General features: G+C 45.1%; 1 protein-coding gene across 7 annotated transcripts in view; it reads right to left on the bottom strand.

Moving 5' to 3' along the window:
- Positions 1-1,661: 1,661 nt before the first annotated feature.
- Positions 1,662-11,988, bottom strand: part of KDM4C (lysine demethylase 4C) — a 444,842-nt gene continuing 434,515 nt past the window's right edge. For 5 of the 7 annotated variants that reach the window (XM_036261619.1, XM_036261621.1, XM_036261624.1 and 2 more), the window contains 3 exons: positions 10,794-10,913; positions 6,817-6,909; positions 1,917-2,779 (listed from right to left, as the gene is read on the bottom strand). In XM_036261619.1, the coding sequence (XP_036117512.1) occupies positions 2,603-2,779; positions 6,817-6,909; positions 10,794-10,913 (390 nt within the window). In that variant the 3' untranslated portion in view covers positions 1,917-2,602. Of the gene's footprint in view, positions 1,681-1,711; positions 2,780-6,816; positions 6,910-10,793; positions 10,914-11,988 lie in introns of those variants that run through there. The other 2 variants (XR_004959513.1, XM_036261620.1) reach the window with 2 other exon arrangements.

The raw sequence follows: 11,988 nt of genomic DNA, 5'->3' as shown, positions 1-11,988 counted from the left end.
GCCAATGCTCCAACCGCGGAGCCAAACCGGCCAGGGCCAGGGCCATATTTTTGTATTCTGAGTCTTCATGTTTTCATACACTATTGCCCAGTAGCCATTTATAATGTATTCTGAGAATCCATGTGATATTTTAGTGTGGATGCTTCTCAAGTTCTCTCTGGATGAACTAAACAAAAGTACCTTAATAAAAGCAAACTGATAAGGATCCCATTATTCTCATTTCAAACACACATAAAGGAACTGAAAGGTTGTGGACTATGTCGGACAGTTGTTACTAATCCTCTAACCCCCAGAGAAAGGGCTCACATTTAGAATTACACTAGAATGATCACAGCTAGCAACATTTTTCAATACCAGAAGGACTTCAACTGATTTCATGCTATACACACACACTAAAAACGAAGTCTGTGTAACGCAAACACAGTGAACATTACAGTTGAGGTGTCATGCAGTAAGTGGCAAAGCTGTAACAGCCTGTCTGGCCACAGAACTAATGACGACCTTCTGCAGAATGCAGTGACACAAAGGTGTCTCTCAAGAGCCCCGTGCATCTGCGCCGGCACTGTTTTTGCTAAGGCTGCATACAGCTGTACTTGGTTATACGAACATTAGTTAAGTGAGACCATGGAAAACAGCTGCATTTGAGATCACACAGGTCTCTGTACCTTCTCTCCCTGTGGCAGCCAATCAGCAATCGTGCTGACAGGCAAACATGTACAAAACGAATGATCCTATTTAGATTAATTCCTCTTAATGCCTTACACAGGCCTACTTTCCTGGCAGATCATGGAGAACAGGTCAGCTCCATTCAAAACGCAGAGAGAGAAAATGCAAGCTTGATTACTTGATAAAATATATGACTATGCTGGTAGAGAATGTGAAGTGCTCAGTCTGTAAAAGTCAGACTGGTGGGCTCTTCCCCAGCTCAGGGTTCAGCCACGAGGCACTGGAAATTCAGCTCTTTGCTCTCTATCCTGTAACCCAATACACCCACACCCTTTGCCACGAAACTCTGAAATGCCCTCCAATCCCTGGCTGTGGGATTTGGACCATGAGATGTTAACCAACATCCCAGACAGGACGGAAACATGCTTACTCAGCTGGGCTTGCTTGCTTTCTACCTGTGCCACCGACCTGAGAAGACCTTACCTGGTTACCCACCAGGTCCAGCGGCTGACAGGAGGCGCGTGGAGCAGATATGCACGCCAGCCCGAGCCGAGGTCAGCACCGCTGCCAGCCCGGCCCAGCCTGGATTAGCCAACCTACAGACTCATAAGCAAAAGAAGTGCTTCTCCCGGAGGCCACTGAGATTTCACAGCTGTTAACTGCGGCATCACTGGGGACTGTGTGACCTTGGCAATCCCTTTCCCGCCTACCCCCCACTTGTCCTCTGGGAAGCAAGGGGAGGGGTTGGAGGATCGATACAGCCTCTTCTAATGGTAGCTGGGGACCAAGAAGCCTGGGATGAAAAGAGCTGCAGACCCCAGGTGCTCGGCCCAGAAGGAGCCGAGGAAAACTCCAGCTGGCTCTGCGGGCAGGCCGAGAGCCTCCCCCCGTGATGCGCCCCGATGCCAGCACTGTGTGCCGAGTGAGTACGGCGGAAGGCGTCTGACCAGCATGCTCACCAGCATCTCTTGACAGCCAGCTCCCAAACAAAATTGTTTTTCTACTGGTTGAAACCTAGGTGAACAAACAAGTCAGAAGACAGAACTGGAGAAAATGGAAATTTTTATTTTTAAACACTAGTACATTTTCAGGCTGTTTTAAAAAGGAAAAACCATATTAATTCAAAACTATGCATCAAAGCATATTTATTTAAACTCTAATTTTGCAAACACATAATGAAAGAAACCTTTTATAAATATCTACTCAGAATATGTATTATGAAAAAAAGTGTTTAAAAATAACAGCCCCAGTTCTCCCTCTTTAAATATATAAAATTCCCATACAATTCATAAGAATTCTTTCTCAAGAGCCAAAAATTTCACAAAGGCCAACAACTCAGTTCTCATCAGACACAATCAAAAGCGATAGAGATATAAAAAAATGTAAAAGTTCTGCACAAGGGAAATACAGAGAGCACACGGGCAAATCTCATTACCATACATGCCATTTGTGGTTTAAAAATATTTTATAAAAACTGCCATTTAAAACAAATAAGTGAGAGTCCTTCCCTGACGGTGGAAAATATGTAAATGGCCACCCTCCCACAGGGTGGAGGCTCCCACCTGCCGGGCGGGGGAGACAAGTTTCCCTGTGTTTCCCTCCTGATTAGGGGCCTGGGCCACACGTGGGGACCCACATCCTCTGGCAGTGGCGGTTTTGGTGGGTGAGTCACTATTATTTCCTTTCTCTTAGAAAAATCCTTTGGGATCATAAAAGACAATTGCTCACAAGTGAAAGCAAGACTAGGGGATGACTTCAGGCTGTTGTATCCAATTAGTAATATGCGGATTTTGCGGTTTGGGTTAGCACACTCTAGGAAACCTGATTTTCCACGGTCAGACTCGCCGTCACCTACCCAGCGGAACACGTGGCACAGCCCCGGCATCGCCTGCCTTTCCTCTTCGGCCGGCTGCTCCGGGCTGCGGCAGCACACACACTACTGTCTCTTCTGGCACTTCTTCTGGAAAGAGCTCTTCAAAAAAGTGCGGTACACGGGGTCATCCACATACTCGTTCTTAAACCGGGAGCTCAGCACTCTTTGTCTCTTTTTCTCCCCTTGGATTATGTCTGTTCCATAAAATGTGTCTTCAAATCGCATATCGGAGGCTGTGGACTAAAATTAGCCAGCGTTACATTGCAGAAGGGCATGGCATTGGACCATGACAAGAATGTACAAAGACTGATCCAAGCAGCCGGGGTGGGGTGCCGGGGACAAGTCACCAGCCCAGGGTGGAAGGGCCCCACACAGGTGGCTCTGGAACCTTCCTAGCCGTGCCTGTCTCCCGCCTCCACCCAGCCCCCCTTTCCTCAGGACCTCCATTCCCAGGGACTTTCCCCGGCACAAGCAGGATTCAAGTATCTCATTTAAATCTCCCTCACTCCCCACCTTCCCTCTGGCTCCTGCCCAACCAGATTTTTGAGAAATTTGTCAAGGGTCATCTCTAACTCACACCTATTCCTACTCCGCCTCCACAACCTCCCGAAACTGTCCTTGCTCAGGTCCTAGTTCCTATGATACTTTCTATCCTGAATTTGACGATTCTGTTACTAACTAATGCTCAAAGCTCTCTTCCCTGTCATTTTATAAGCTTCCTCCTCCCGATGCTCACTGTTGATGTCACAGGGTCCCCTTTCTTAACTATTTGCTCAAATCTGATGGCCTGGGGTTTTGCATTTGGCCTTCTCACCATATGTTCCCCAGGTCTCCACACCCATGTTCATGGCCTCAGTCCTGCCTCCACTCCCATGACGCTGACCTCTCTCAGTCCAGTCCAGACCTCCTCCTGTGCTCAGGCCTGCTTGTCCAGCTGCCCAGAGAGCACCTTAGGGTGTCTCTCCTGGAGGTACTTAGAATCAACCTGTCCTAAATTGAACTCAAATTCTTCACTCTCCATTGCTGTCCTGCCTATATTTCATAAGTGGCACAACTATCCCCATCCATCTGGCTACACTAATCAGAAATCTGAAAGTCACTGTGAAGTACCCCCTGTCCTCTGCCTGTCCAGGACCCCTCCTACATGAAGCCCTCCATCCTTTATTCTTTAAACCTACTGACCCCATGGTTCCGGCTCTCACACTTCCTCTCCTAAAGCACGGCAACCAGTGCTACCCCCCAGGCTATTTCCTACAGAACCAGTGGTTACAAGTTCTCTAAAAACTTTCTGACTAAATGACACCCATGCTTATAATTTTTCAATAGCCCTACTGCCTTCAAGATAACATCCCAGCTGCCTAGCTGGACCTGCCCCACCTGGCACAATCCTACCCCAGGCTCGGGTCAGAGGGGCTTGTTTGCCGTCCCGGCCACACTACTGGTCCTTGTGCAGGTCTGTCTTTAGACGCACTGTTTCCTCTGCATGGAAGATGCTCCGTCTTCTCTGCCACGGGGGCAAATTGGAGGGCCTTCCTCTGGGCCCCTGTAACACTTTACATGTCAATGCAGTAGAAACGGGGCAGTGGCAGGGATGAGGGCCAGGTGAAGTTTCTCCCCTTCAGGGGTTTCCTAAAACCCTTGAGGGTGAGGCTGTTAGGGACTGAGTACCGATTTTACACACATTCTCAACACCAAGCAACACGCCCACACTGGCCACTGCCCAGCAAGTGTTAGCGGGAAGGGATGTGGGCTTTTCTGTTATGCTCAGGGAAAGTCTCCACTAGAAGGTGCTATTTTTGCTTCCTAACTCCCTACTAACTTGCCTCCTAACAGGCGCCCCTGGCTCTCACGGTCGGGCCACTCTGAGAAACGCCAGCGTGCGCCTTCCTGTGCCGCTGAGGCCGCCCCCGGGCTGGTGGCAGGGCACAGTCCAGCGTTTAGGGCTTGAACACACCGTCCACCGTGAAGAGAGGCAAACAATGGACTCGCTACAGTGAAGCCTGAAAATGAAAATGGACCCAAGTGCACAGCTGGGCACGTCCCCTGCCAGCTGAGAGGTCATCCAGGATAACGGGGTGCCCCCAAGGGCCCCCAACACGACCTGGTTCCACTCGGGGAGACTGAGGGCTGGCTGGGCACCCTCTGCCACTGGGAGAACACGTTTCTGTTTCATTCATTCTTGGGTAAGTATTTCCTCTGAGTAACCTTTCCCTTTTATAAGTGCTCAAGTTGTCAAAGGAAAAAGTAAAACATCAGTAGCGTTGCCACTGTGTGAGAACAGCAAAAGCCAGCCTCTCCAACACAATCATAAAACCGATTTACCAGTGGCTCAGTTAATTATGCACTGTTGCTATGGTTATTCTGTGAGACAATAAAAGGTAATGGGGCTGTATCTGAAGTTAGTGGGAAAGAACCCAGCACCATCACCGAGGTGGACTGCTGACTCTTTTGAAAAATTTCTCTCCAAGTCAGCGTGTGTCTGGATGAGCACAAGTCATTAAAACATGGCGGCCTCTCAGCGAGGCCTGCTACCCACCCCTCCTTAAAACACACAGAAGAGATTTCTCTGGTCATAAATATCTCCCATCAATGAGTTTTCCAATTAGATTTGTTTCACCAACTGGAAAGAAAATAGCAGTCCTAGACAAACTACCCCCGGGCCAGAGGGTTACATGCCAACCTGAAGGAAAGCCGTCTGCTCACAGGGGCCTGTCTCGGGCTCAGTCCAGGCAGAGGCGGCTGCACTATGACTGTGAGCCTTTGTCCCTGCAGATGTTTTCTACTGGGCACAACTGTTCGACATACAGGTTACATTCAGATTATCTACGTGACACGTATTTTTTCACTGCCTTTTCTTAACATTTTTTTTCCTGAGAATTTAAAAAAGAAAAAGGTTGGATTTGGTGTAACTGTTCACAGAAATAGACCTTAGAAAACTCAGGAGCTGATTTCAAATAAAGCGACATGAGAGGGCATCCTGGTCATGGAGCCAAATCTATTGTGGAGCAAAAAGATTGTGAGCAGAGAAGAAAGCAGATTTCGTTTTTTTTTAAATCCTCACCCAAGGACATTTTTCGATATTTTGTTCCGATAGAGTGGTGGGGGGAGGGAGAGAGAAACATCAGCGTGAAAGGAACACATCGAGTGGCTGCCACCCACACAACCCAACCAGGGCCGGGGACAAACTGCAACCAAGGTACATGCCCCCAGCGGGAACTGAACCCGGGTCTCTCTGGACCACAGGCCGACACTCCAACCGCTGAGCCAAACCAGCCAGGGCTGAAAGCAGATTTCTTTTAATACGATTAGGAAACAGTATGTGAAACCTATAAGACCAGGCTCATAGGATGCTTAACCATACATGGATTAGAAAATCAAAGACCTGAGAGACTTCCAGAGGGCTACCTACTCAATTTCCCATCTTCAAAATCCCTAGGCGATTAAAAAAAAAAGACAGCAGAGGAGAAGGGAGGGAGGAGAGGGGACGGAGGGAGAATGTGTGGAAGACAGGCACACAGAATGAGAGGCATCTTGAAATGGAAAGCTGTTCTCAGGAGATTGCAAGACCTGGAACACTGGCAAGTTGCTCAGTTTTGTGGGTTTAAGATTCAGCTGATGTCCTTACAATAAAAACTTTTATTTTCTCTTTCCCTGCATTATCATCTGGTGGGTAATCTCTTGCTAGGCGCGTGGTCTCTAATGCGCCCCTGTGGGTGGGCAGCAGTCCCGTGACCATCACTCTCTCTGCCTGTTTCACTTTAAGGACCTTCCTGTCAAGGATGCGGCTATGAAGGAAAGTCAGTTCACATCTGAGGCAGTGGCATCAGATCATTCCTGATAGGAAAGGAGGTAAATATGCAACTGAATATATTTCTTGGGATCACACCTAGTAGGAGAGGAGTTAGATATGCAACTGAACATGTAAGAAAACCCATGCTTCTTCCTAATCGATCTACGGTGACTATCACCGCAGAGAGTATATCATAGGCGTGCACAATCTTGTTAATAGAAGCAACTAACTAAAACTAAGGATGTCATTTATTCAGAAAATAATTTTGTTTTAGTCAGAAAAATTCCATTCATTCAAATTTCCCTGCTCAGTATTTATCATTTTGCAGATGCAGCAGGATGAAATTCTAAATGAGTAAAACTGATTTCATTTCAGCGTTCACTAAATATTTAATGATACAATAATGAAAACTAAGTTTTGGAGTTACATTTTTTAACAACTTCAGTTTTGATTATGTTTTCTTGTCTTTTAATGTGCCAGCACTTACAAAACGAGCCTTCACTCTCTTGGGTAACTCTTCGTCCAAAGTGTAGATGTCCTCTCTCTTCATGGCTATCTGGGACCCATCTTCAAATTCAACCTAATGAAAAATTAGACATCATGACACATATTAAAAAACAAACAAGCACTGACTACTTTTTTCAGGGTTCCAATTAACAACATCAAAAAAATAAAAAAGGATAAAGCAGAATAAACAAGGGGACCAGCCAACAGCCAAGGAAGGAAGTAAAGGCCTCTCCCTTATCACATTAAGAGCAAAATATGTATTCAAACAAACAAAAATTCTTGGAAATGACTGTCTTGGAACACGTGATATGAAAACTTTATCCGCCAAAGCAAAAACAAAAACAGTAGCAGCTGCTCAAGTAGTTTCTCAGAGCCTGAGACTGCGGCCCACTGAAGACGGGCTGGGCCTGTCAGTACCATTAGTTTCTTTAAGAGGTCAGACAATGTAAGAGGGGGTGCTGTTTCTCTGTGAGAAAGAAATGATGATACAATAATTCTCCCAGATAAAATAATTTCTCAAGTTCTTGCAGAACTTTCTCAAGTTTAACGTTCAAAATTCACTTTTTTCATATTCAACCAAATGGCCAGGAAAATCTCAGGTTCTCACCCTCATAACAATTAAACCACACTTATGTATAAAAATATATTATCACCTAAAATGAAAATGTTTAAGAACTTTTTTCAAATTAATCAAATGGGAGCAATCATTCCATAACCAGTTTCTTTTCCAACATTCTAGGAGATTTTGTCAGAAAAAAGGGGTAAGTGACAGGTTAACAGAAACCTAAAGCATCTGGGGAAGTCCATCAAATGCCCTATGTAAGGGACTGTTCTTGGTTCACTTTAATCCCAAGTTAACTCTTTTAGGGGAAAACAACAGGGATGCGAACAGGGTGGAAATCCTAACATGAGCTCACTCTGAATCACTCAGGGTATTTTTGAAGTCCCTAACTTACTGTCTGAATGCTTTACTTTTAAGAAATAAAAATATGCTTGCACTTCTAGTTAAGGTAAGTTAAACCTTGGAGCTGAGTTATGTTAATAAAAAATATGCTGGCACTTTAAAAACATTATAATAAATTATATAATTACACTAATCATCCATGTCCGGCTCACGTACGACAGCTGGAACCGCAGGGTGGAACTAGGCCTCCGCCACAGGAGAGGTCTCCCCTACTCCCCGAAGGCTGAGGTGGGAGGCTTTTCTACCTGGCCTTATTTTCACAGAATGGTTTCTTTAATTAGGTCAAGGTGTCATCTCATTTATACAATTTGATAGCATAGCTAGAACCACCTGTGCCTACCTTTCTTCTGTTTTAGGTCATTTGAAAATGTACAACAGAAAAAGACAACTATAAAATAAGGGGACTGTCCTGGTTTGCCCAGCACTGGGGGCTCTGGGATGCAGGGCTTTCAGGGCTAAAGTCAGGGACTGCCCCTGGCAATCTGGGAGCAAACTCTGCCCTTCCCTTCACCAGATGTGTGCTCTCAGACAAATTATAAAATTCAATGATCCTTTTTGACCTCATTTGTAAATTAAGAGTCAAAAACACCTACTTAGAGGGCTACTATACAGGTCCAAAAATGCATATACTTAGGATATTTGTCACTGTGCAGTAGGTATTTTAGTTATGTCTATTTATATAAATGTTTATATAAATGTCTTTTATTCAATGGTGAGGCTGAATAGTCACAAACCACAAGATGATCTCAAAAGGCCAACTGGTTTAATGAGGAAGTTAAAACTACTTGTACTTGAGAGACAATTTTATTTTGCTTTTGTTTTTTTACAAGGAAGAGAGAGAGAAAGAAACATCGATGTGAGAGAGACACATCGACTGGTTGCCACCCACATGACCACTACTGGGGCCGGGGACAAACTGCAAGCAACATACGTGCCCTTAGCGGGAACTGAACCTGAGACTCTCTGGTCTGCCGGCCGACACTCTAACCACTGAGCAAAACCAGCCAGGGCTTGAGAGACAATTTTAATATTAGTCTTAACTTTTTCGTTTTGTCTATAGATATGCCCACAGCTCTAGGATGGCAGGCCATCACAAATTCCCCTGAAGTTAGCACACTGATTACTAATTAGCATGCCTTTCATCATGTCCTCATTTTACTTGTCATGTAGCAAACAACTTTGCTACATGTGAGATGCTTCACTTTGCATTTATTGTTTAATTAAGTGTAATTATTTTCTTTTGAACGATGTATTAATGCTTCTTTTTTAAAAAAGTGTATCAGCCTGCCCTGGCCCGTTTGGCTCAGCGGTTAGAGCGTCGGCCTGCGGTCCGGAGAGACCCGGGTTCGGTTCCCGCTAAGGGCACGTACTTCGGTTGCAGTTTGTCCCCGGCCCTGGTTGGTCGTGCGGGTGGCAGCCACTCGATGTGTCCCTTCACGTCGATGTTTCTCTCTCTCTCTCCCTCCCACTCTATCTGTACAAAAAATGGAAAAATAACCTTGGGTGAGGATAAAAAAATAAATAAATAAATAAATAAATAAATAAATAAATAAATAAATAAATAAATAAAAGTCTATCAGCCTATCTTATGATTTTTGTCTCATTTTGGACATTCTGATGCATAGAAGCTCTAGGACCTACCTTATTATAAGTGACCTGAACCTGCAACTTAACACTGCCCCCAATACAAAGGGGAAAATGGCCTTTATACCCCACACACATATGTCCTCCCCTCCCATGGGTTTTTCTAGACTTTAAAACATGTTCTCCCCTAAGTTTTCCAAACTTCTTCGAACACTTTAACTTAAACGTGCTCCAGTTCCTGGCACAATGCCGTGTCATGTACTCTTCCATTTAAGCCCTTGCCCCTCGTTGGTCCTTCAACAACTTCACTGCTGAAGCTGGCATTCTTGAGCTGTTTTTAACCTAACCGGCCTGAACTGTCTTGCTTTTTCTTCTTTTACTTTTTTCTTCCTGTTTTTACTCTACTGCATAGCCTGGGAATGTTGATTTCTGCCACTGTGTTACTGAAAGTACTAGAGTGTATTAGTTTTGTTTTAATAAATTTGCCTCTCTTAAAAGTCTTTCTGAAGGAATATAAATGCAGGTGTGCTATCCATGTTATTTTCTTTGTTGGAGCTGAACTCATTCTCATTTTTTTTTTCATCCTCACCCGAGGACATTTTTCCATTTTTTGTACAGATAGAGTGGGAGGGAGAGAGAGGAAGGGAGAGAGAGAGAGAAACATCGACGTGAAGGGACACATCGAGTGGCTGCCACCCGCACGACCAACCAGGGCCGGGGACAAACTGCAACCGAAGTACGTGCCCTTAGCGGGAACCGAACCCGGGTCTCTCCGGACCGCAGGCCGACGCTCTAACCGCTGAGTCAAACTGGCCAGAGCTTATTCTCATTTTTGATTGGGCTAAAATTCATGCTTCAATTGTATACATACTCTTCAATACAACGCAGAGTGCCTCGTGAGCAGACTACCCAACAGGTAGCTGTACTTTTCATTAGACAGCACTCCTTCAAGCTTGGGTGTACGTCTGGCCACGTCTGTGTCAATGCGCCATTGGTTTAGGTTTGCTGAGATGCCCAATGGGGGTCATGTCTCTTAGACAAAAGCCACAAATTCAGGGGCTGCTGGCTGATGAACAGCCAGCACTGCCTCGGTTCTGGTGAGATGAACAGCCAACTGCCCCTCCCCATCTAATGAGAACACAGGAAAGCAGCCTAGCATCCAGCTGCTTACCTTTCCAGCCTCACGATGTTTCTTACCACTCACCAAATGTTATTAGGGTTTCCAGAAGCAAACATGGTAATAAAACTCCAATACTGGGTCACTAGACATTAAATCTTTGCCTCCTTTATAAAATAAGAGGTACCCCATATTGATATAACTTATTGATCAACAGCACCCTGGATAAACTATCTGCCCTCTGGCTTCTTCTGTCCATTTCAGCAAGCATCAAACACTGGGCAGCACTCACCTGGTACATGTGGGCCACATTCAATCCGAGATATTTTGCCCCATAAAGTTTGCCATCGGGCCACTTGACTTCAACGACTTCTCCTTCGACAGGAGGGCCCAGCTTCACACAGTCTCGGCTCTGCAGGATAAACAGAGACAGGCTTTGCAAGGCAAGTGTCTAAGTGACTGCAGTTAGAACTTAGCAAATGATGAACTCCTGGCAATTAAAAGGAGTTATTGCCTCTGTGTTTTATGGATTATGATCTTGCATGGGTGTTCAGGGGAAGAGATATGAGCCAAAGGAGTAGTTAAAGATTCATCCTACATCATAAAGTTGCAAAGGAACCACCATAATCCAAGCAGGAAGAAACAGCAGCATTTACATTTGTTATTTGACAAAGAATTGTTCAGAGGGTGAGTAAGATATACATAAAAATGTTTTAGCTAAGGAATAGACCAGCTAATGATTTATAATACCCGACATTTATGTAGCATTTTGCAGTTAACAAAATGCTTTAACATATATCTCATTTGATTTTCACAGTCACTCCATGAAGTAGGCAGAGGTTATTAATTATCCCCATTTTACTGACAAGGAACTTAAGTCTCCGAGGAAGCTCCTTCACGTTGTGCCGACCACTGGAGGAGTGCAGCCTACAGAGTAAGAGCTGAGGACACCTTGTAGAGGTGGGATGGGGGAAGAAGCTGAGATGGCAGCGAGTAGGCCTCAAGGAAGAAGCCAAGAAAAGAAACACAGGGAGTGTCTACAGCACGGAAGGTGAGGCTGGGGGCACTGTGTCCTGCTTGGCAGGCCTCTCTAAAGACCGCTGGACCTCCCCCAACAGGTATTCTTCTGCCTGCATCTCCCATCAAGTGACTAGCCCACTTCTTTCCACAGGTAATCATGGTGACAGCCACACCCAACCTCCTCACCTCAGGTATTCTACTCAACACTGCCTCTTCCGAGGCGGCAATCCAGAGCAAATTTCCCCATAGTTCATCCTGGAAGGAGCTTTTTTTTTGGGGGGGAGGGGGGTTACAGGTAAAACAATACAATAAAACATAGTTGCAAACCCTTAAGTTTATGTGTTCAGCATGGTACAATAAAATTTTAATACAAAGGAATTAAATACTTGACTACTTTGATACGTTTTTTGCGCCTTTAGCAACACATGTTTTACGAATACTGGTGTTTTACTAATGAGGCAAATCAA

The sequence above is a fragment of the Molossus molossus genome, unplaced genomic scaffold (assembly GCF_014108415.1).
Source record: "Molossus molossus isolate mMolMol1 unplaced genomic scaffold, mMolMol1.p scaffold_m16_p_14, whole genome shotgun sequence".
NCBI classification, from domain to species: Eukaryota; Metazoa; Chordata; class Mammalia; order Chiroptera; family Molossidae; genus Molossus; species Molossus molossus.
This window is presented reverse-complemented; position numbering and strand designations above follow the sequence as displayed.